This window comes from Haliotis rubra, unplaced genomic scaffold (assembly GCF_003918875.1).
Source record: "Haliotis rubra isolate DU_JTF1 unplaced genomic scaffold, ASM391887v1 Scf20, whole genome shotgun sequence".
Lineage (NCBI taxonomy): Eukaryota > Metazoa > Mollusca > Gastropoda > Lepetellida > Haliotidae > Haliotis > Haliotis rubra.
Window position 1 is genome coordinate 220,823 of NW_025766003.1, and position 26,967 is coordinate 247,789.

Consider the following 26,967-nt stretch of genomic DNA (forward strand, 5'->3'; position numbering starts at 1 on the left):
GAATATTGCTGCATGCATTGTTAGACAACAAGACACGAGCATGATGAAATAATCAAATGATTATGTCTGAGAGGGGGATTGTCTCCTCAATGTGATGTTGGAAACAATTGTTCTAGGGGATTCTGGTTTAGGTTGTCAGCGACTTATGCTAGATGCATCGATCACATGGTCAGGATTGGCGACTTGATAGTGTGTCATGATATCCTGACAGAGTGGATTGATGCTCATGATATCTATCACTGGATTGTCAGGTCCAGACTTTGTTGCGACTAATAGGATCGAGTGGTCAGGCTCGTTGACAAATGTCATCAGTTCCCAATTGCGCAGATCGATGCTCATGCTGTTGATCACTGGATCATCTGGTACAGACTCGATTATTTACAGATCAGTGTCATAAAGCTGGAATATTTCTGAGTGTGGCATAAAACTAAACTCTCTCACTCCCCGACTTTGTTACAGGATAATGACATATAGCTGTAGTGCACCATGACACAAGGAACAAACAAGAGGTATCAATCTTCTTACTCATATTTACTCAGGGTTTGTCAGAAGTTCTCTGCTCCATTTCAGATCAGAAACAAAAGAGAGATTCATCTTATTTTGGGAAACAATCACACAATGAAGGTAGTTGGCAAAGTATGCAAATATTTGGTCTGATTCTGATGAAGACTTTCTTCTAAAATTTGGATCGCCATCAGCATGTTCAAGATTTCTGTATTGTCTGAACCATTGTTTCACATGTATACCCTTTTTATCTGAATGAACCTGCATGTTTGCTCTCACTATCAACAGGCTTGTCTCAACTACAATATTATCTTTGTAATACAAATTGTGTATTTGAGGTATGTGAAAGATACATGAGCATTAGACTGTACTAAACATGCTAAAAGACAGGGAAAACTTGGTAAAAGTTAAAATAAGGTTTGTTATTGAAATTACCATTTCAAGAAGAATAATTTTTATTGAAAATTGTTTGTAACTTCAATTTTGTATTTTTTTATCTTTCATCAAATTGCACATCAGAAGAGACTGGTATTATTGAAGTCAATTTATTGGACTAAACAAGGTCCCGTACACTGCATTGGCAAAATTCTACCAGACAAATTTTGTGTAATTTCAACCTTATGTTAAGAAATTAAATAGATAAACAATGGTACACTGCAAATGCAGGTAATAAAAGGATCATATTTCAGACAAATTTAAAACATTTTTTGTTTAGCCTGAGTTTGCCTTTATTTTTGACAATTTTCAAAATATCTTTGGAAAATACTATTAAAAAAAAATATGTGCAATGGGCAAGTATAGTTAAACAGCATTCCAGTACATTGTTTCAAAGCCATTTTGAAATGAACCAGTATATTTGTAATACTGCACACCAACTAACATTATCCCAAAATAGATGAAAAAATTATCAATAGAAAATGTGGTTATTAATGTTTGCTATGATACATTCCCCAACCTCTGAATCATTGATTGATTCATTATGAGCTATGTCTCCATGTTGATAGGTTTGTATCAGTAGCCTCCCTTGATGCATCATTACTCATCAGTGTGAGTGAGGCATATGTTACAGAAGATCTGTGTATGTGATTCCTTTTGCGATACAGGGCGATGGGGTAGCCTAGTGTTTAAGGAGTTCTCTTGTCATGCCGTAGACCCAGGTTCGATTCCCAGCGTGGGTACAATGTGTGAACTCAATTTCTAGTGTCCCCCACTGTGATATTGCTGGAATATTGCTAAAAGCGGTGCAAAACATAACTCACTCACTTTAGTGATACTGTATCTTGATGATTGTGAATGTTTTTGGTTATTAATCTCAAAAGTAATTTTTAGTGCTTTAAAATTTAGAGCAAAATTTTATTAAAATTGAATATTGAATTTTGATATCATCACAGTCATGAGTTGAGTCTTTGCTGCTAATTTAAATCCTGATGCCCTCCTTTGCTGGTGGGGAGCCTAATAGCCTAAATCCTGATGACCCTCCTTTGGGGTACAATGTGTGAAGCCCATTTCTGGTTCCCCCATGGTTAATATTGCTAAAAGCAGTGTAAAACTAAACTTAGTCAGTCAGTCCTTCGCTGGGGGACATCAACTGTGAGGATTCTCAGAAGAAAAGGTACCTGGTACTTGTCATGAGAATCAACAGATGATATGAGGGTGGCTACCATATCTTGAACTACTTCTGTGGTGCTGTGACTACACTGTCTACCCAGAGAGTGTAGGTTTATGGTTCAGTCAGTTGGCTGAGTTTGAAAGACATTAAAAGATGGTATTACCCTGCTGGCATTCTGCATTGATTGGTTAAAACAAGGACAGTTGCCAGTATACTGTGTCTGAGGCAGGAGGCATGGTATATAGGTGAGCTAGCAGTATAAAGCTAGCATAAATCTGGACTACCACAAGAAGCCTCACACATACAGAAAGTGGTCAGAAGTGAAGATTTGATATATTTGGGATTACACTTCTTTTGTAAGGTGGGGCAGTGGGGTAGCCTAGTGGTTAAAGCGTTGGCTCATCACACCGAAGATCCGGGTTCGAATCCCCACATGGGTACAATGTGTGAAGCCCATTTCTGGTGTCCCCAGCCGTGATGTTGCTGGAATATTGCTAAAAGCGGCGTAAAACCAAATTCAATCAGTCAGTCTTTTGTAAGGTACAGATTTTTGTACTTTTGTGACACTTCCTTGTTTGTAGAAGATGCTGTGGCAGAATGGGTTAGATCGTTCACTTTGCATGCTGGTGATTAGCGTTTTTCTGAGAGCGTGTCACGACACAACCTGCAAAAGTACTAGAATCGTTTCTTTACTGAGAAAGTATAAACCCAAATATTACCTCTTATTACCAGAAGTATTACAGATTGTGCCCTAGAACAGCGTTACCTCACTCACTGGGATATCGTTGAATTATTACGTTCAGGGTCATACAGAACCCCTAAAAGATATATGACTTTAAGAACAATTAGTATTGACCAAATGACAACATATCAATGACATGTTTAGGTATCAATTATTTTTATCCAACATAGAGAGATCATATTGGGCAGTAATCAGCATTACATCAGTGAGACATCTTTCAGTTCAAGCATCATGAAAAATTAGGTTCTGAACATTTCCTCAGGAACATCTGAAACAACTGAGTCATCAAAATTAGAAGTTTGAAAAAAATTCACACAGATTTAAAAAAAAAGAACTTTTGGGAAGTATGAGCTTCAGAGATGAGACTGTTATGCATGAGACAATGCTTACAATATGCAATGGTACTACATGTAATTAATACAGAACTGCAGCTTGAAAACATTTTCACACCTTGTTTTCATCTGTCCGTTCATCCTCAGTAGGTTTGTAGAAGATAGGGGAATGTTATCTATCACTGTCTGAAGTTTTTTGGCTTCATGTACAATGATATACAAATGAGATACAGTGATTTAACGTTGTTTCTTTGACTTACTCTAATGATAGCTGTCTTTTATGTATAAATGAATCATTTTGTGTTAATCAGTATGCTATGGAATTATCTTGCAAAGATAATTTTGTGTATATTTAAACATTTAAAGTTTTTATGTCCATAACTATATATTTTTAAATTTTATTGATAAAGTGTTTTATCATGGAATTTTTTTTCTTGAATTTTCGGTGCATCAATCAAAGTATCAGATCAAATTACTGCAGTTCTAAATTCACTTTGAGTAAGAAATCATAAGAAAACATGACATGTATAATTAATTATAACAACTTTTGTCTTAACCTCATAACCAACCTGCTGTCAGCTTATTATTTGTCAGCCTTCTTTGTGTAAGGTGTTTTTATTTATTTTTCAAAGGAAACCTACAGTTTAAACAGAAGGACTGACTCAGTGTCTTGTCCGACAGTACCATCACCGTGAGGCTGTTGAAAATGAAAGCAACAGAGGTTGTCAATAGGTCGTCAATATCTAGTCAGTAGCCTAGGGCCATAGGGATCTTAAGCATACTAGCTGTAACTAATGACAGTGTCACTTTCAATTTAGGGGACTGTTTGAAGGCACCAGACACTGTGACATTGAGGTTTTAATACCTGTAGGTATTTTCAGATATTCAAGGCTTAACTATATAAATGTATGTCTGCAGTTTGTCTCAACGTCAAATAATATTAATTGTTACTGATTTTCAATAAGAATGTCATGTTGTACTTTGAAATGAGGTGATAACACCTCCTTGATTGTGAAGTTTATGAAAATATGTTATATCAAACCTTTGTAATCATCTTGTTATTTTATTGCTTATACCATGTGAACCTAGAACCTGGAAATATTCTTTTGTTTGTGGTTCATATGTAGAAAATATAATATTGGTACATTTTCTCTAAAACTTAAAATGTACTAGTATTCATTGTTAGATGTATTAAAAATAGTAAGTTTGAAAGCAAAGGTTTTGTGAAATCTGTTGCTATCAAGTATAATCATGATAGTTTGGGCTAATTTGCATTAAAAATTTTATAGAGTTAGCAGTATGTAAAGCCAAAGTCCTACTACTTAAGGAAGAATTGCAAGCACGTGTCATAGCATTGTTCATTCAATAATTGGGAGTCGGTAGCTCTGATGAAATCCTTCACATAGTGTGTTTACGGAGATTTAGCACACATCATTATTGTCAACAAATGAAAGCTTCTGGTTTAGATTGTCTGCAATGTGTTCAGCATCAAAAGAAACAATATGACTTGGTTGGGATGTATGCCATGATGGAGTAGGCTCTGAACCTCATGCTTGTTGTAAGATGTGTGTCTTAATGTTCACCCCAAAGGGCAAAGCATATCTCATACACTGAACCATTGTTTAGGTGCAGTCAATTGTCTACAGCCTATGCCTGATAGTGTGTAAATCTATTGGACTATATCCTGGAATTTTTTACAGTAAATTATGCTCTGAGAATATGGGAGTAAATTAGCCAAACTTACTTCACCGAGAGTAAAGTTACTAATCTACTGGACCAGATCCTGCAATTATTTCCAGTATATTATACTCTTAGCATATGGACGAAAATACTTGACCGAGAGTAAAGTTAGTAGACTCTGGCTTTGCTCAAGCAACTAAAGTCACAGAATGTATTTACATATCACTATGGTTTGGAGTAGATTATATTATTGCTGAGTAAATTTAGAACACCAATTATTATGATTATGATGATAATGAACATAAATTCTTCCCCTTTTTTCCCCTTTCACCCCATTTGACAACATAATCAAGTACCAGCAATCAAAACAAAAGAAACATCAAGTGTGTAAGATGTAATAAGAATATTACATGATGTTTTTGTTCAGCACTTATCCTCAACCAAATCCCATGTCAGGGATGTTTGTTTAGCCCTAATTGAAATGATCCGTTAATTCCCTTCCTCTTGATCCCGTCTCTGACAGCGATAATAGCCCCTCCCGGAGCCGTGCTCCTTAGGGACCATTGGCCACGCCCCACTAGTTAGACAACCGGGTTACTAAATTTTAATTACTGTCGCTGTGAAATCTGGTTTTGTTGGCAGCGGAGCATAATGTCCCATGAGTTGAGAGCCGTGCACTTGTTCCGCTCCACGAAGTCATATGTGGAAGGGAAGAGGATTAGTTGATGCAAATGTTAACTTTCAATTTATCAAAATAATTTAAAATGTGTGAAGTACTTGCATGATTGATTTGATTGATTTGTGTTTAGTGTTTGACGCGATAATAGACTGTAGACAGACATTATTGGTTAGTAAATGTTAAATTGACAAAAACGTTATGAAAAACAAGATATTATATTTTCATGTGACAAGTCAATATCAGTGTATTTGTTGAACAGTGGTATTGTTATCATGGTTAGACTTATATACCAAAGGTTATTAAGGATTCAAAACAGAGGGCCCATCACAGGGAATCTCGTAATACACATTATCATGTTGGTGAAAGTTAGGATATGAAAAAAAAAGGTCTTTCAACTTTACATTCCATCCAATAATGTAAGAGTTGTGCATAAAGGTTGTTTCCTCTTTGTTGGTCCTTGTATCAGTAAACCCACATGGGTACAATGTGTGAAGCCCATTTCTGGTGTCCCCCGCCGTGATGTTGCTGGAATATTGCTAAAAGCGGGGTAAAACCAAATTCAGTCAGTCAGTCAGTCAGTCAGTGTATCAGTAAAACATCACCTTCACAAAGCCATAACAACATTAGCTGCTCAAAATGAACAGGGGCGGTGGGGTAGCCTAATGGTTAAAGCGTTGGCTCGTCGAAGACCCGGGTTCGAATCCCCACATGGGCACAATGTGTGAAGCCCATTTCTATTGTCCCCCGCCGTGTTGTTGCTGGAATATTGCTAAAAGCAGCGTAAAACCAAACTCAGTCAGTTAGTCAAACTGAACATGGATGTTTTTCCATTTTGGGATTGTTTCCTAACCTGCAGGATTGTGTTGTCAGTTGTTGAAAGTATCTAAAGCACAAAAGATGGATAATATATTTGTTGTATTAAACTTCTTTGTATGTCCCAGTTGCCTAAGGTGCTGGGACTGACTCTGCAGGTTGTGTCCCTTGATCCTTGGTTCAAATCTTAGCTTTACCCTGATTATTAGTTTTCTCGTTCACATACATCTGAGGGCTTCATCAGAGCGGTTTAAGTCTGACTTTCCATCCACTTTAAACATACATCTTTATAACTGAGATCATACTTAAAGTGGTGCAAAACCCAGTTAACTCACTCACACATTCACAATACCTCAGGGTGGTTGGTTAGCTTTGTGGTTAAAGTGTTCGATTGTTATGCTGAAGACCCAGATCGATTCCCCACATGGGTACAATGTGTGAAGCCCATTTCTGGTGTCCCCCGCCGTGATATTGCTGGAATATTGCTAAAAGCGGTGTAAAACTAAAACTCACTCACAATACCTCAAAGAGTAAAGACAGTGTTGCCTAAGTGAAAGGTTTCACCAATTTAATGCAATATACATGGCCATTTTGTATTGCTTGGCATGTACTATCCCTCCATTCACAGCATATAGTCCATATATTTTGGGTGATACTCATATAAAGAAATGTGTCCATGCATTTTGAGGCAAAGAGTTTGAAACAGTGATAAGATCGGAACAGATTTGAAACTTGTTGGCTGGAATGCCATACTGCATGTAGAGCTGGTATACCTTATGTAATAAAATCCTGTCCTGATGCATAGGCGGATCCAGAGGGGGAGTGCAGGGGTGCGCACCCCCTCTTTTGTGCTGAAAGTTTGTTAAATGACCATTGAAACTTCGGGTGAAAGCGTCACCCCCCCTTTCTCAAAAGGCTGTATCCGCCCCTGTGATGCATGGGCATCTCTAAGTACTCAGTCTGTTTTCTTGACTGCATTCTTTTCATTTACTCTAAATGTGCTGCTTAAAAGTCTGAACTTTTGAAGTGAAGTGTATATGATTAGGTCGAAGTTTTCAAAGTTTGGCAACCGTGAATGAAAACAAACAATTCTGAGAGATTTGGGTCAGGTAGGTTCCCTGTGAACAAGAGGAACTCATCTTGAACTTTTCATACTTCATATCCATTTTTGTACTGTTAGAATTTAGAATCTATTCTACTGTGATGTTTGGTGACTCACCTACTATCAGCATAATTAGTTTTGACCTTTTAAACTAACTTTTTGAAATATCGACCACTACAGTATCAGACATACATGGCAACACAATCAGTAAAACGCAGATGTCTCCATACATAAATGCTTTTTATCTCAAGAACCTTTATTGAACTTTGAAAGACATGAGTTTTACAGATTTTGAAGCCTTGTTAAGCAGGCAGTGTCTAAGTTTTAACAACAGCTCGGAAATGGGCTCGGAAATAGCCTGAGCGTCTTTTTGTGAGGCGATTAAAGCATGTCGGAGTGTTGAAGGTGTATGGACACAAGAGCATCCTTTTGAGGCTCTCTGAGCGCCTGAGTACGGCTGGGTGTAAAGGCCCCTGGCTTTCCAGTCCCTTAGCCCAGCCGAGTGACAGAAAAGGTAATTGAATTACTGCGCCAAATGGAAGAGAGCTCGGAGGAGGAGGGATGCATGGCCACAAACTCTTCGCCCAGGGCGCATGTTATATCAGGCTCTGGGAGCTGGTGTAGGGGCTGAGGGTCTCAACCACAAATGGGAGACAAATCCCCCAGAATGACGGATGTCATGTAGATATGATGTTAGGGGGCTTTATAATGTGTTGGTAGAACTGGAGTTCTCAATCAGATGTATATGAAGGATATGTAGTGGGCAGTTGTTGAAATGATTTGATGCAGACGTGAGAGTAGACTGGAGGGTTTACTACTATTACTACAGAAGTACTTTCTACTATTTGTTAGCTGCTTTACTGCTTGGATAAACCATATTCAGATAAGGAACCTTGTGATACACATGTTAATTTGTAAGTAGCTGTTAGGGACATGATGGAAGGGTATGAGAGGAATGTTGATGTATAATTTCATCACCAAGGTACGGAAGGAAACAATAGTAGAAGATGACAGTACCAAGGGTTCAGAAAGGGTCAGGAGATTGAATTATAGGAAAATATGTGGTTATGCAACACGTAGCACTACTTCTGGCTACGATTCCTGGTGAATATGGAAAGAGTTTTTCTGCTTGAATACATTGGAAAAGAAAGCGTGACGAGGCTGGTTTGTAAGGGGTAAATAAAACTAGGTGAAAAGATACTTTGCCATGAAAATAAATTGTTGCAAGGTGATTTTTGTAGAAGAAATATTTCTACGTATCTGAAAAAATATCATGTCTCCTTTCAAAATTGTATGCCCCCTCAAGAATATCAACTACTTTGTGTTTTACACTGAGCTAGGTGGGTATCTAACTCATGGCAACAGCCAGTAAATATATATCTTATGACCAAATCAACATTTCTAACTCACTAAATATTAAGTTATATTCTTCTGAAATTCTTAATCTGTTGATACATAAAATCAAGATGAAATCAACCAAATATCTGGTCATGGAGGCATGTGTTGTGGCATGGTTGTGATGGGAGTGTTGTATTGTCGGTCCATACTTTTGTACTAGTGTATTTCTGTGTTTTGTGTATAGCATTGTGTCTTTGTGTGACATTGCATGTGCCAGTATTTGTCCTGTGTTTTGTCTTACGTCTCAAACTTTGGTGACAGTCATGAAGACTTCACTGTATGTCATATCATTCTATTTTTTGGTTTCTTTCTATTTGAATCCCTTTGAACAGTGTTTCCTACTTCTCATGTCTGATAAGAAGCCTTCTTTCTCAACTTTCAGAACATAATGATAAGTCGGCTCCAATCAAGGTTTTGTCTGATGAAGAGTTAGCTGAGGCTATTGACCATGGTTTAATACCAGATGTTAATGATGATGGTTATGTAGAATTCTTTGAAATCAAACATGCTATCAAAATGGGGAAAGCATTTTAGTGGTACATTTTTAGGTTGTAATGGTGTATTTAATCGTGTGATTTATGATAGCTGTGAGAATTTACTTTTAAGGCCTTGAGTGGTATAATATGTGGAGTATGTGGTTGTTATGGATGGGTGTTTTTTATGTGTAAGAAGCTATTTTATGAGTTCCTGTCAATAAACATGTATATTATCTGCTGATAATAGTATTGTTTTCATATCATTTGGTTTGTAACTGTGTTAATTGTTACAGAAATAACACAAGCTTGTAGTTGGTATTCTTACAGAATGTGACAGACATTTTACAACTTCCATAACAGAGTTCATGTCAATGATGTGTCTTAGTTTTGCTCCATAGAATATATTAATTATTTTGATGTTTATTTTGTTGTCAAACTGGTTGTTACTTGTAAAATTTCGATTCAATTCAGATTCAAATAATGTAACTTTGTAAGGTGTACAACACTATGGATATCACTACTACTATACACACTACTATACTCCAGGTCAACATACACACCAATCTCTTTGGTTTTCTTTATGAGTGGGCATGGGGTAGCCTAATTATTAAAGCGTTCGCTTGTCACGTCTAAGACCCGGGTTCGATTCCCCACATGGGTTCAGTGTGTGAAGCCCATTTCTGGTGTCCCCTGCCGTGATACTGCTGTAATATTGCTAAAAATGGCGTAAAAACATACTCACTCACTCATTCTTTATGAGAGGGTGGTGGGGGTATCCTAATGGTTAAAGCGTTCACTTGTCACGCTGATGACCGAGGTTTGATTTTGCTCATGGTGTCCCCCATCAGTGATATTGCTGGAACATTGCTAAAAGCGGCGTAAAACTGAATTCACTCACTCACTCTTTTTGAGTTGTTATTGTCAATACAAACTGACAGTATATGTTTAATATATGGTGCATGTGGAATACCCGTCCTGTTGTTAACACATCCTGCAAGTTGTGAGGTTAGTGCAAGTGGGCAATATCAACTGGTTTCTGGTGGTGGTGAAATAAACATTAGATAGATACTCTATTTGGACCAGATTAAACTCTATAGTATAAGCTGGATACTTACACTTTCATTCCTAATCCTGCCCTAAATTGATCTTTGTGGTTTCAGTATTGTCATCATGTATTTTGTTCTAAGACACTATTGTGCTAATCATACTTTTAAATTATATTATGTGTTTATTTTAGTCATAATTATATTCATAATGTCTGCATTTGTATGAGCAAAGGAGGTGGATCCAGGATTTGAAAAGAGAGGATTTCCTATTTTTCCATTTGTAACTTACATGGGAAGAGGTTGGAAGTTTACCCCAGAAAAACCCAATCTGTAAAACTTTTTAATTTTACTTTAACAATAAAATCAACATGTGAGCATAACAGACAATGACTAAATGTCCTCAGATGTATAAAGAAAAGGAATGTCTTTCTCTTTTCCCTACCCGGGATCCTTCACATTTGCAACTAGACTGACAACATCTTTGTTTCAGCCTTTTCACTGATTCTATTCATGAAGAATCTAGATACAATAAGCATGTGCATGCTGGCAGCTGCCAAGTGGTTTTACTTTCTTTGCCCTTTCTGTTTGGAAGCTTCGTCCCGTGCCATCTGTGATGCATGGAGTGCTTGTGGGGGTCAACCCTAGCTATGGTTACTGTATCCACCTATTCTTTTATTTGTCAGTTGTCGTATGTGTCACTGTAAAGGGCTCCTGGATCATTCAGTTACCTATATGTTGTTCTGTAGACCATGTGGGGCGGCGGGGTAGCCTAGTGGTTAAAGCGTTGGCTCGTCACGCCGAAGACCCGGGTTCGATTCCCCACATGGGCACAATGTGTGAAGCCCATTTCTGGTTTCCCCCGCCGTGATATTGCTGGAATATTGCTAAAAGCGGCATAAAACTAAACTCAGTCAGTCAGTCTGTAGACCATGTAGGGTCACATACAATATCTGGAAACATGGGTCCAACCATGTGACATTCTGTAAAAATGCCATTTTTGCTAGCAATGAATATCTATTCGGTTACTTCTTCAATTTCTTTCTCTGATGGCAGATAAACAGCTTTCTTCTCTTTTTCAACATATTTCTTCAGGACATCATGCTAAAAATTTTATCTGGGGGTAAAACCTAAGGCAAAAATTATCCTTTTGAGTAATTTAGTGAACAAAATTATTTTTGCCCCAAATCCCAGGCCCTCAGATGGTTGGACCTTGGTAATCAAAATGAATGAGAGGATACAGTACCACCATATAGGATGAAACTCCGTTGTTGTCTTGATCTGACTAAACATGCTTCATCATGATTGAACTTTTCTGAAAGACAGAGAAAAAATGTGGTAAAATCGTGGTCAATCAAAATGACAGCTTGAGGTCAGATCATGATAACGATAGATCGGACATTCATGATGGAAAAATGTTTAAAGATTTTTTTGTAATGTCCATGGAGAGTTTAGTTAAACTTACATCATTTGTGACCAGTCATGACATTAGTCATGATTACTAAAATTATACTAAAATTACACATATTTGAAGGACTTTTGCCTATTTGACAAAGGCATCAGGGATTAACAGGACGACGAATCCCTGCATCCTATACCCATACAAATTTACAATGGATGCAACGAAATTCATTAGCTCGACAAGTCCATCTGTATACTTTTTGTAAACATTTCGATCAAGTAACAATAACTTATCACTTATGGTATCATTTGCAATTTAATTACTGTAACAATGTGATGATCATGATACACAATACAATAACAGTAATTGAATTACAACAATATTACAACATAGTATTAATAATCATATTTAAGTGTCTGGGACCCCCATTTTGTAGTCCAGGACCTCTGAAAATTAAGAGTATGAGACCCTCAAATACAGGACTCAAGGTAAATCCCTGGGCATCCTTGAAAACAGTAACGGAATTGTAGAGAGCTCCGATTCTGATATCAGTTTTCTGTTAACGGAGTGACATTAAAGATGAAGATTAGATAACTCTTGTTTAAAGTTTGAGCGAAGAGTTGTGACCAGTGAAGCTCCACCTGACAGCGTTTTATTGGTTTCTTTCAGAACAGAGCAGCAAGGACAGTTCAGCACCTCCACCAGAAGTGAAAGTCTTCACTGATGATGAAATTTCCAATATCGTTGATGTTGTTCTGAAAGAAAATGATATGAATGGGGATGGGTACATTGAGTATGCAGAGTTTAAACGTGCCCAAGATAAGGAAAAGCAGAAGCCCCCACCACCCACACAACCTCCACAGCAGTAATCAGCAGTTGGACGGCCATCTTTGTTACAAATACTGTTTGAGTTCCACACAGTTTCTTGGAAAGACTTTGTGTTTTCTGGATGAACCAGCTTCAAATGTAATTTATACAATGTTGATTTCATTATTTCAGTTCAAAAGCAGTAACAGCATCTGAAGTGTTCAAAATATTTTTGACTTAGGTGGAAGGATTTCAACTGACCAGACTTGTTTGAATATTTGGTGTATTGTTTGTATGTTGTACTTGATTGTAGGAAGATTTGGTAGATATGCCAATGATTGTGAAGGTTATATTTGGTAGAGGTATGTACCACACCTAATGCCAAACTAATGAATATTGAATTTGAAAGATTGTTTGATTGTTAAAGAAAGTCAATCCTGGAATAATGCTGATGTAGAGAAGTTCCCCGGAACTGATGAAGTGTAATGATCAGTAAAATATTTTTGATAAATGATTCAAGCTTGGACGCATTGGTTGAACAGAATATCATAAGTTTCATCAAGCATGCATTACTTCAAATACATTGGTCACTCTTGAGATATATTTATTTTTAAGAAGTTGTGGAACTTTTTCATTAGGGAAATATTTGACATATTTTCTTCTGTGGTTTTGGGAAATCATCTATATGTGGGAACTATTAAGTTTAATATGTTATATGTTGCGCCCTATCACACTTTATGTAATAATGGTCATGAATAGTTTAATATTTGTATAAGTAGTACTTTCAGAACTGTCTTTTCATCAATAAATTGTGACTGAAGGTGATTATTTGAAATGAACACTTGGCATTATCAGTGATTGTACGTGATCCTTTCATAAACTTTTCACCACTATTTAGTGTTTTAAGCCCAGTGGAATCAGTTTTGGCATGGAATTGAGATGGATTGTTCTCTGGTATTGAGGTTTTGTATTTACTCTCAGCTTTTCATGGAATTATTGCCATATTTGTTATTTACCATTTCAATGTTTGATCAAGAAAATCCAATTAGTTCCAGTGCTGTCGTCTGCATTGCATCTTTGCTGAAATTAACTTTTCAACTTTTAGTTCTGCAGTATGTATCATGCTATCTGGGTGATATCTAAAGTGCAACTCTGCAAATGGTCTGGGTGCCTGAGAGGCCCAGTCATCTAAAGCCTTTTCAACTCTGCACTTGCCTGAGAGGCCCAGTCATCTAAAGCACTGCAACTCTGTGCATGCACAGGATGGTCTGGGTGCCTGAGAGGCCCAGTCATCTAAAGCACTGCAACTCTGTGCATGCACAGGATGGTCTGGGTGCCTGAGAGGCCCAGTCATCTAAAGCACTGCAACTCTGTGCATGCACAGGATGGTCTGAGAGGCCCAGTCATCTAAAGCACTGCAACTCTGTGCATGCACAGGATGGTCTGGGTGCCTGAGAGGCCCAGTCATCTAAAGCACTGCAACTCTGTGCAGAGTTGCATCTTTGGGGCATGCCAGAAACACATAACTGGGGATTTGAATCCTTGTTAGCCCAATTATGTTTCTAGGTTTGGTCAGTACCATGCCAGAAGTGGTTAATGTTTGTGGCCTTCTTCACTCCAGGATTTTCTCCTGCATGAAACTGGCATGACGAGATTTAACTGGAATAAGGTTCAAAGTGGTGTTAAACCCAACTGTGTGACTTGCACGTTTTTTTAAAAGTAATTGATATGAGACAAGATTTCTTTTCTAATAAGGCCAGACCAATTTTCTTCTTGTTTTACGGATCCGCAGGGCATTTTTTCCCAAGAATAATAAGAAAAAACAAACATTTTCCCCACTCAAAAAATGTAATCCTAATGTTGATGTGATATATAAACCAAAATAGAAATACTCTGTGAAATCACTGTATGAAACCTATGTCTCTCCTCCCTTAAGGTTTTTTGAGACAAAAATCCATAAACAAGAAATATAATTGGTCTGGCCTAAAATAGAGATGACAATCTTGAAGTTGTCCAAGGTCAGTGTTTTCTAACAAGGTTAGGAAGTGTGCTTATGGAAAGGAATGGTTTATAGAGACAAGTGTACATTATTTTGTTTGATGATGAAAGATTTGTACATATTGTCTACCTGGGCACTTAGATTTAACTGAAATACTTTCCATTGTTGTTGTTTTTTAATGTTTGGGCATACCAATTTATGCATGTGGTAATCTGGGTTAGTGTGTTGTTTATCAGAAGGTTTAGAAGTTTTGCATGCATATTAATTTTTGAAGTTTGTGTCCTTGAGTAAATGAGCTTTTGAGATTTGTTATGAATTTGAATAACTGAGATTGATCCTTTGTAAATGATAGAGAATTACCAACAAAGGAAGGATGATTAAATCAGGGAGACTCATAGGGTTGTACAGCATTCTTCAGAAACATACACTTTTCCAGATAGTTTTAGGGGTGAGTGAATCAATAATATTCTTCAGTATTGAGTTCAAATTTGTCATGTTCAAACTTCAAGGTCATGGCATAGTTTGCCAATATTCTGATAGTGATTGTAAATTGTGTCATTGGTCATTATATATTTCACCTTTCTTTATGTTTTAAGCTTTGTCTTTTCACTCGGAGCCATTTGTTTCCTTATGTTCATTGTGTTAAGTCCACTTTTCTTCAACTGCTTTCTCAAAATAACAGAAATATTTGTGTGTACACATTCTGTCACCCAGGGACACATATGGCCCAGTGATGCTAGGCACAGCTAGATGCTATGCTTGGTTGTTGCTGTTCAAGGATCTGTTGGTCATGTGTTCAAGGTTTTCTTGAAGGCCTCTATAGTTCAAGGGACAATGTGTGAAGCCCATTTCTGGTGAGGCCTCTATAGTGAAGGCCACTATAGTGTAAGGGACTGGTTCTCTTATGCTTATCAGCTTGATATTCATAAAGAAGTCACTGTCTGGAATTACAAGGTTCTCGTGTACCAATACTGTTTAAAATAGCATTAAACCCAAGACACTATCTCATAAAGAAGTCATGTGCTGGATTAACAGGGTGCCAGTGTACTTATACTGTCTATGATAGCATTAAACCCAAGACACCATCTCATAAAGAAGTCATGTGCTGGATTAACAGGGTGCTAGTGTACTGATATTGTTTATACCCAAGACATTATTTCATAAAGACATACTGTCTGCTCTAACAAGGTTCCAATGTACTGATACTGTTTAAGATAGCATTAAACCCAAGACACTTACTCTTTAAGTGTGGGACACCCTGTATATCTGATTGTCACTCTTCCTTTGTTTGTGTTCTCTATATACTTCTGGTGGATTCCACCAGGATGCGCACTGTCAAGAAGGTGCTACAGATCTCCATGGTTTTGTGGGTAGTGGGCTTGTTGTCATGTAGTTGCACCTCATAAGAAAATGGGTCTTCCTAGGGTATAAATTGTAAGTTCTGGTTAAGAATAGGTCATAAGAGGCTACTAAATGGATCTGATGATCAAGCTCGGTGACTCAGCTGATGCTGTGTTTCGTACCTGACGATGTAGGTCATCACCAACATTATGTCAGTGGATTGTCAGTCTGCTGTCATGGGTGATTGCAGAAAGCAGCAACACCAAACAAACAAAATAAATGGAGAGATGACATGGACTTTTCTGGTCAAATACCCTCACATTATTAATCTGATTCTGATTATCATGCCCATTTGCTATCATATGAAATCTAATATATGCATGTTTAAAATGAAACAGATTTATGAAAATGAAAACATTTTATAGCTGAAATATCATTTAATTCAAGATATTAGAAAGCAGTTAAATGTGTCTGGTATATTTATGCCATATCATATTTATTCTATATAGGGAGATAAGTTCCTATAGGTGAACAGGCAAAGAGTATGGCATAAGAAGAACATTAAGATCACTGCACATTAGTTCTATGTTTGAATTGCACTTGACAGTTTACCTGTAATGAATGGATAATTCATGAATGCATTGTGACAGTTTACCTGTAATGAATGGATAATTCATGAATGCATTGTGACAGTTTACCTGTAATGGATGGATAATTCATGAATGCATTGCGACAGTTTACCTGTAATGAATGGATAATTCATGAATGCATTCTGAGCTTAGTTTGCTGGATGAATGGATAATTCATGAATGCATTCTGAGCACATGCTGAGCTTGGTTTGCTGGATGAACACTGTTGGGAATGGTTTATTGTGTGTGGGTCAGGTGTTGACGTTATGTGATGTACTATTGTGTAAATGTGGACACACAGAGTGTGAGTGAGTACCCGGCTCTGAAATGTTGATTGTATGTGCCTTTCACTGTCAAATTCATCACAGTTGTTGTTAGATTCTGATATTACTCTCTTGTTACGTTTATGTGTGTCTTTACACAGCTGTTTTAGATGCTTTTACTTCGTGGTAGTATTTGTGGAAGATCTCAACTCTTGTCCATCAAAGTAGACATTTCATCTGTGTTTCATTGTGCAAAGTTAACTCAGCTGTTACTGTTACTGAAATATTTATATCATCGATGGGAATTAACATAATCAAGGCCAATGTCATTGTTGAATAAAAATGAAACGTTATTCTGGGTCAGATAAAGGTCAGAAGTGTAGTCACATTTGTTAAAACATGAAACATGGTCAGTGTGTGGGTTCAAGATCGTTGAGAAAAAGACACTTTAGTAAAAACAATATTTTGATTTGATTCATAAGCCCCTCCATACAGTACTAAGTTTCAAATCCTTCCATTGGCCCCAAATTGCGCAATGACACAAATATTGTTTCTGTAATAAGCTCATATGCATTATTTACAACACAAATACAAATGGTACAGTTGTAGGAAGAATGTAGTTATTATTAGCTTTTAGCAGAGATTTCATATGAATAGGGACAGGGTTTTGTTGCTTTTAATTATTTATGATACCTTAATGATCTTTCCATGACATGGATATCCCTACTGTGACATGGTAATGGTTACTGTATGAATGTGTTACATGTAGTACAGTTTATGTTAGACACCTCTGTAGTGTATTCTATATGCATTGAACTTACATACACAGGATGGCAACAATCAAAAATATAATCAAAAGTGTACAGATGTAGTAGTTGTAGTTTTAGCATCCAGAAGTAAAAACATCCAGGTTAGGTCATATATATCTGTTGCTTGGTCATTCTTTGATATGCCATAAATGAAGTAATTGCTGGCAGGCACCAAATTTCATGGACCCATTTTGAAATTATAGTATTCCTGGAAAAGGCAGGTAGCGAATATATTGTTATTTGTTCATTGCCAATGAATATGAATCAGACAAACCGGAACCAAGGCCCCTATGAAGTGGGGAGAGGGTTGGGTTGACTGTGAGGTAGCCCAGTGTTTACAGTGTTTGCCCAACAGGCTGGAGATTCAGGTTTGATTCCTGGTGTTGGTACTAAGTGGGAATCCAATTCTGGTGTTCCCATGTTTTGATATATCTGGAATGTTCAGGTATTATCAGCTTAAAAGCCCATGCCCTCATTAAGTCATCGATGGGTTGATGTATGACAGAGGTATGACATTTGAACTCAGTTTGGATAGCCTGATTTTGACAATGTTCTTCTTTGCCCTAATTGACAATCCTACCATAAAGACCAAGAGACCTCATCACCCCGAACTCTACAAACATGCAAACACAAATAGGCCTAGTATATATATCATTGCTATGTTTAGAATGCATGTTTTGAAGCTTTACAAAATCATTGCCACAAATTTACAAGCTTAGAAGGAAGTATTTGTGCCCAAAGTTGGAAGCCAGACTCTTTTGTACATGATTGTCACCGCTGGTTTGTGTTTCTGTCCAATGGAATCTGCCTCGTCAGATGAAATGAGGCTGGTTGTTTGCTGGCAATGGATGTCTTCCTTTATTGAGCCTATATTCAGTTTTAGGCTATTACTGCCAGTTCAGGTAGTGTGTACAGTGGTGTTCTGTGTTCTCTACATGTCACACAGAGACTTCCAGATACTTACGTAATCTTCATTATGAATAATTGTTTTAATCCTGTGCACAGGAGCTCATACTCTTTGTCATACTATAACCTTTGTTCATGTCCATACTGATAGCATCGTGATATTCCAAGGCATTATCTTTTTGTAATCATTTAGTATGGAATGCATTATCTGATTTTATGGGATTATGGTGGTATTTTTCTGAAAAGAATAATTTGTAGATTTTCTGCTGGACATTTTTGGTTTCCTGAAAAAACCCACCAAATTTATTGTTTCACTACTTGTACAGACACAACTTACACGTTTCTTGGAATATGCTTGGAATTGTTCTTGGATGTAATACTGAACCAAAAAGGTTAGGAATCATGAATATTTTGAGGCATATTTTTATGAAATTGCATGCTCAGTCTTTACAACAGTGTGAATGAGTTGAGATTTATTGTCACATAGCAACATTTCAGCCTTACTGTGAATAAAAGAAGTCCTACATATAGGATAAAGAATGGAAGATTATACAACATGTGGAAAAAGGATAGTAAATCAACTAGGATATGACAGATAAATTTATAACTTGCATGTAATTTTAAATTATATCACTCGTGAAGACAATACAATATTAACAAAGGCTGTAGATCGCAATCCTGAAGGTAGATCACCATAGTAGGGTCCTTTGAAACAGAAAATATCACCAAAGCTATCCATGATTCCTAACTTCTTTCGTACAGGTATTATGAATGCTTATGTCTCATTTAGAGTCAAGTCAACAGTCACTTTGGTGCCAAAGTCAGTCTACCGATAATAGTCAAAATATATATATGTCAGTGGACCTAATAACATTCCATTTCTTATTACTTAATTTTGTCAATGATTGTAAATAATCATATATATCTATATTTAATTCTTGCTACCAGTGAAGTTCTAAAGGGAAGGATTTAGTCATCTGATTTGTTTTATGTTGTTTTATTTGTTTTTGTATGAATAAGTACTATTATTATGTACTTGGAGGTACATTTGTATTTTACTCCAGCTGATGTCTTTTGTAAATCCAGCTGAAGATACTATACATTAACGGTTAAAGCTGTTTTAACATGATTAAATTCTTTATGCATTTTCATCATCAGTTAATACGAGGATTGTTTTTGAGAATGGGTTTCACTATAACATGCTTTGCATCTCAGACTTTTAGAAATCTATTTTTGAAAGTTACGATTGTCATATTTGGTGATTAAAATGTTGACTCAACGTCTCTGGTCATGTTATCATTATCAGAATATTATTTTTATCAGCTGTGGAATGAAATGGAAGCTGGTTTGTGAGCTCCTGGACATGATCAAGAGAGTTTCATGGTACACTGCTACAGGGTACGGGTACTGGGTATTTTGAATTATCATGAACCTATTGCAACAGTGTACATTGAGGAAGAATTGTATTTATGAGATTCCACAGTGCAGTTTTCAGCGTTGTTATCTAGCTTCACCATCGGGGCCATGGAGTAGCTTAATGGCTAAAGCATCCACACGACATGATGAAATCCGGGGTTCGATTCATCACATGGGTACAATGTATGAAGCCCATTTCTGGTGTTCCCTGCCATGATATTGCTGGAATTTTGCAAAAGAGGAGTAAAACCATACTCTTTCTCTCACTCACTCAGTCACTCAGTCAGTCAGTCACTCACTCACTCATCATCCGACAAAGTGTGAGGTATGACGATATTGTAGTTTAGCCTAAAACTCTTCAGAGTTGCAATGAAATGGTCATTTATATGTAATTGTACCCATTGTTGGTGAATGTTGTGTGACATTTTAAAACAAGTTTCCATGATTATGATGACACATTCTTACCGAAGGTTTTGTTGTCTTTATTGGGGCGGTGGGGTAGCCTAGTGGTTAAAGTGTTGGCTCGTCACGCCGAAGACCCGGGTTCGATTCCCCACATGGGCACAATGTGTTAAGCCCATTTCTGGTGTCCCCAGCCGTAATATTGCTGGAATATTGCTAAAAGCGGCGTAAAACTAAACTCAGTCAGTCAGTCAGTTGTCTTTATTAGGGCTGTGCATTGCTAGATTTTGCATATTGAAATGCACCTTGATAGTTAGGTGTGCATACTGATACAATAAACTACGGTTATCAGGGACGGATACAGCTTTTTGAGAAAGGGGATGCACACTCTTGAGAAAGTGGGGGTGCACAGTTCATTATCACGAGAGTTTCAATGGTAATTTAATAAACTTTCAGGACAAAAGGGTGCGTGCGTGTGTGCGTGCGTGCGTGCGCCTGCACCCCAACTCTGGATCTGCCTATGGTTATAACAAACTGAAGGTTGCCAACTATTTTTGTTTGGTATAACCATATTTTGTTGTGTGCATTTTGACTAAAATATAAGGCAAGTGAAAAATCAATGCTTCATTATGTCATCTGTTAATTATAAGCATGTTCATTATTTATATAGTTTACTGTATTTATTGCATTATATTGCAATATACATTCTAACTGATCTTAATTTTTAAAGTTAAAAATAGTGCCACACACTATTTTATTTGACATTTGATGGGAACAGTCTTGTAGTTCAGAGGCTTTGCCGCCAATAGTTATACTTACTCAAGGGATATAACACTGAAAAACAGCAGTGTTTTATTTGCTGTAGTATTCCTCTGAGATCAGCTGCAAAAAGGAGAATTCACTTGGTGTAAATATTGGCAAAAACCAACGATATACAACTATTAGAGATCATGTTGGAATACAGCGAATGGTTTATGTTGAGGGAGAAAAGTGTCTTCATTTTCAAAAGCTGAATAGTCTAGCCTGGTTGTTTAAAAATTATTTCTGTGTCAATTCCTGCAAATCCTTTCTGATATTGAGAATATCCTTCTAAACAATCTTGCAAGGGTAGAGCCATGTAATAGAGTGAAGCTTTTGTTCCTTAAAGATGTTACATATATCCTTTCATGTCCCTTGACATTTCTCTACAGAATTCATACGAATATCTTAGCTGTAGTTTAACACATACCGAAGGCAAGGTTCTGTGAAAGACATCCAGCCTCTTGTTTTCAATGGTCTGTTCTAAATGTTGGGTTACATTTGATTTTTAGTTTTCTCTTGCGTACTATGTCAGCAGATGGATCAGTCTCTACTTATGGAAACCATGATCAACCAATTTCTTATCAGTTCTAAAGAAATGTCATTGAAAGTAAATTTACCACATTTCTTATGTATTTTTCAGAGGGTGAATCAGAGACTACCGGTAAACGGGCAAATTAGTGATGATGAAATTGCAAGGATTGTGGATTCTGTCTTGGATGATGATGACTTGGACAAGGATGGTTATGTAGAGTATGTGGAGTTTGTTACTGCCCAGAGGAGAGCCAAGCATGAAGCTGAACTTAATGCTCCATCTGACAATGTACAGCAACAAGACCAGCAAGGTCATGTGCCACAGGAAGTTGTTGACCAACAGCAGCAGCAGAATGAGCAGCAGTTTCAAGCACAGCAACAACTGACTCAGGATCAGCATCTGTCTCAGCCACAACAGGCACAGCAACAAGACGGGTCAGTGGAGCTTCAGCAACAGCAACAGCAACAACAAGCTTCACTGGAACAGCAACAGCAGCAACTGCAGCAGCAGCAGCATCAACAAGCTTCACTGGAACAACAGCAGCAGCAACTGGGTTCAGTGGAGCAGCAACAACAGCAGCAACAAGCTTCACTGGAACAACAGCAGCAAGCTGGTTCAGTGGAGCAGCAACAACAGCAGCAGCAGCAAGGTTCAGTGGAACAACAACAGCAGCAACAACATGGTTCAATGGATCAACAGCAGCAGCAGCAACAAGGTTCAATGGATCAACAGCAGCAGCAAGAACAAGGTTCAGTGGATCAGCAGCAACAACAACAACAAGGTTCACTGGAACAACAGCAACATCAACAGCAGCAGCAAATTCCTTTAGAACAAGTCCCCGTGCAACAAGTGCAAACTCAAGAGGGTGAACATATACCACTTCAAAATCAAGTTCCTTAGACTGTAACAAATATTACCTTTGACTTGTTGGATATGATGTCAACCCATCACACAATGAACCTTGTTGTTGAGGGAATATATCATATGTGGTTAGATTTTCCCCAATTATTTCTGATGCACACATCTCTGTAAGCCTTATGTCATTCCTTTTATGAAGTACATTATATGTTTGCTGTCGTTAATGTCTGCAAGTGAATTTGAAAATATTCTTGGTGGTGTAAATACTATCATTTTATATGATAGAAAATGACTTGTTAATGTTATGGGATCTTTATAACATGATTCGTATACAGAAAGCATGCATAATATTTACTATTTATATGCTGTTTTCCATTATACCTTTTTTGAGAGTTCAATATTTTTTATGCTTTTTCAGGAAGTTTAGACTATGTTTTTTCACAACCGTCCAAACATTTAATAGTCCATTATACATATACGTTTTTGTCAGAAAGCTGTGGTTGACCTTGACATTTAATCAGTGATGGTCATAATTTGATCAACGATGTTTCAGTCACTATGTAGAAAGATCCATAAAGCAGGTAATCTTAATGTCATGCTGTAATAAACAGATATACCAAATAATGATCTCCAGTACCAGTGTACACTGTTATCCATTGGAGGAATGAGTGTTATAGTCTGTTTGCAGTCAAAACGCACCAGTGAATTTCACTTTAAACAAAAAAGAAAATCGAATAAAGTGAAATTAAGATTTTGAATCCTCATAATTTTACCTTGCCAATTGAACATTTAAATCTCAGAATTTTATGCAACTTAAGATAAAAGTTGTTTAACAAACGATCATAATCAAATCGTGATTATTGGTTTGTATTACAAGGGTGTATGCACATTAAATCAAACACCTATTACAAGTAGGGTTGTTTCTATGTTAACACTCATCACGTACCCCACGTGCATTTGTTTCACTGTTCCATCTACTGCGCTTACCCCCTCGTTACGTTTTCACTGCAAACAGACTATAGTCTGGCAAATGTATCCACTAAACAACTGGTAACTGAGTGACAGAGACAGTGCACTTGGAATTGGTGAACAATGCTATGGAATAATCAAACGTACCCTACACATGTACATCAATACATCAGATTAATGGAACTATTTAGCAATGATGTAGCTCAGTCTTTATATTTTAGCACCTCTGACTGAACGTCAAAATAGGTGGATCCAGAGGGGGGCAGCAGGGGTGCACACCCCATTTTGTCCTGAAAGTTTATTGAATGACCATTGAAATTCTCGTTCAGTGGTGAAAATGAACTGTGGACCCCTCCTTTCTCAAAAAGCTGTATTTGCCCCTGGTCAGGATCAGCTTATCAGGTTCTGTTTCTACCTTATCCATTGGCGTGTTAACCATTGTAACCTGACTCTCTGAAACATTTGGACCAGTGAAGCTGAAACTTCACAAACAAATTCCAAGTAATGATGACACCCAACTTCGTGATCAAAACTAAAAATGATCAAATCCATTGAAATGACAACTACTGTAAATTATAGAAATAACAGGCATCTACCGGGAACAATTCCATGTCTTTATGTTGATATTTGGTGTATCCTGTGACCCTAACAAGGCTTTTGCTTACCATGATACCAAGATACATTCATTTTCTGGATTTAAGAAATTCCATCAAATGTGGCCAGATAAAGAGCAACGATTGTTAGGGTTGATTGTATGTGAATTTCTATGTAACAGATCTTGAACAAAAATGCAATAAGATTTAAAAAAACCCTAATATTTTCAATTGAAGCATTCTGATATTGGAATGTTCTTTTAATTCCATAAAACAGGACTGTGGAATATTCAGGCTTTATTGTTATTACAATGATGTACAGCTGATGTGACACCATTTTTAGCAGGAAAGTGTAATAGGAATTGCAAGGTTGTCTTATTTTGTAAATACAACATTTACACTGTATGTAGTGGCATTCATCATTGATGGCAAAGTAACATTTGTTAAAGGCAATACATATAATGTATTTACTGACATTGTATGTTTGGTATTGTGAATACTGTACTATGTGTTTTAAAATATATCTGTCTAGTTATCCACTGACAATAACATCACATGACTTGCAATAGACACCTTTGTCTGATGTCATTGACGTTTATGGCATGTCAATGATGTCAATAGATCAACTCATGTCATTTCTTTCTTAAAATAGAAAATACATAAATTTCAAATGTTTGTGTCTGCCAAATGTCATAATGCTCATGATTATATAAGCTAGTCAAATAAAACAAGCAATGTCATGAAAGATTCTTTTTTTAGAATTGTACATTTTATAAGAGAAGACAGACGTTTGATGATATTCTGATGTGCTGTATTTCAGATTGGTCATGTGTTAATAGTCATTGCTTTTGGGCTAGTGTTTTACATAAAATAATAATAACTGTTAGTATTTTACTTTAATAAATGAAACTCCATTTATACCATGTTAAAGGTTAATGTAAGCAATTTAAAGTGCAATAGACCAGTAGTGGTAAATATGTTTTCTTTGTATACAAATGAACAAAATTCAGCATTGATAATGTTACAGATGTGTATATGTAAATTTGAGAGTAAGTTAAGTACCACCACTTTCTGTGTTGCAAAACGTCATATATTTTGATAATATTGCCATTGACATTGATCTAATTTTGATTGATGTCTGATGAATTTTTGGAATAAGAATATTGTATGCTTGTCATAAGAGGCGACTAATGGGATTGGGATCAGACTGGGTGGTCAGACTCATTGACTTGGTTGACACATGTCATCGTATCCCAGTTGCATAGATCGATGTTCATGCTGTTGCTCACTGGAATGTCTGGTCCAGACTCGATTATTTACAGTGGCTGGAATATTGCTGAGTGCCGTGTAAAACTAAACTCACTACTACTACTCACCCCCACGGGACGGTGGGGTAGCCTAGTGGTTAAAGCGTTCGATCGTCATGCCCCGGTTCGATTCCACACATGGGTACAATGTGTGAAGCCCATTTCTGGTGTCCCCAGCCGTGATATTGCTGGAATATTGCTAAAAGCGGCGTTAAACTATACTCACTCACTCCATTGAGTATTGCCCTAGAGTGGTTCCAAAATATATCATTACATACTTAATTTCGTGTTTTGTATGTCAATATGAGCAGCTCAATTTGTAAACAAAAACAGATTGTTTCATCAGTTTATAGATGATATGATCTGAGCAATGTCTAGTGTGGAAATATGTTAGTGGTGCTTTATTCTATGTCCAGATGTATGTAAGATATTGTGTAGTTGTCAGTTCGGTTGTAAATATCTCAAAGATGTTCATAATGTATGCCTTTCTTCATTGATTTCCAACAGTGTCAGTGATTGGGGGGAATTCAAATGCAAATAGTGGATTTTGATGGACATGACGACAAGGGAGAAATGAAGGTGGTGCCTATCAAGAAGAACTTTTTCATTAATGACTTACCCTACACACTATTGATATGTACAGTATATACATGTATGTGTTTATGACAATTGATCTGTGTGTAGGAAAATAGTGCTAACCTACAACTTATTATTCATAAATACTCTCATGCAAGCGACACAGAACGACTATAGTCAAATTGGTACTGCATATTATTTGAAGTGGTTGAAATTGTATGTTTGGTACATCTTTTGTTTTTGTGAAAAATGTTTGTTTTGGGTTGATTCTTATTTGATCATCATCACCTTCTATGTTTCAATTGTACTTTTCCCCACATGGGTACAATGTGTGAAGCCCATTTCTGGTGTCCCCCCGACGTGATGTTGCTGGAATATTGCTAAATGCAGCGTAAAACCAGGGATACCCTACAACAGGTTATATAGTCTCCCTGGTAAAACCAAATTCAGTCAGTCAGTCATTTGCACTTGTTCTTCGAGTGAAGTATTTTTGTTTTATATATCGAATGTGCCATATAGACTTGTGAATATTAACACTTTATGGATAACAAAGTCTTTTTTACGTGAGTGTCACGTATATTTTTTCGATATATATTCTTGAACTGTTGTCAAGCAGGATATGCCACTGAAAGAAGTTGGAACTAGAAAACGATATGAGAGTATGTAACTGAAGTAAGAATTATTGAAGCCTGTATTTCTTTAAACTGAGGACAGGTTATTGATACAGGAGCTTCTGGCGCACAATGTGCAGCTTTAACACAAGTCAAGGTAGAGCTCATGAAAACGTTGCCCAAGTTGTGAAGTGTTTCCCTTTCTCTTCCGTTTGCTGTTCGTGTCAATGGAGACTCAATCGAATTATTCTGCTGACTGGTCTGTTTCCTTCCCGGAATGTATGCGAGATATTTTTAAAACGGTTTTCTTCTAAACTTTGATGAAGTGTTCAGGCATGTCATAAACCGCGCTACTGTATGACTTCTTT

The 26,967-nt window shown here is 37.1% G+C and overlaps 1 protein-coding gene across 4 annotated transcripts in view; it reads left to right on the forward strand.

Moving 5' to 3' along the window:
- The window catches only part of LOC124275555 (multiple coagulation factor deficiency protein 2 homolog), a 36,366-nt gene extending 13,083 nt beyond the window's left edge, over positions 1–23,283 (forward strand). The window contains exons 5-6 of one of the 4 annotated variants that reach the window (XM_046711130.1): positions 571–624; positions 12,450–13,685. In XM_046711130.1, coding sequence (XP_046567086.1) covers positions 571–624; positions 12,450–12,649 — 254 coding nt within the window. In that variant the 3' untranslated portion in view covers positions 12,650–13,685. Of the gene's footprint in view, positions 1–570; positions 625–9,241; positions 9,575–12,449; positions 13,686–21,793 lie in introns of those variants that run through there. The other 3 variants (XM_046711131.1, XM_046711132.1, XM_046711129.1) reach the window with 3 other exon arrangements.
- The last annotated feature ends 3,684 nt before the right edge of the window (positions 23,284–26,967 follow it).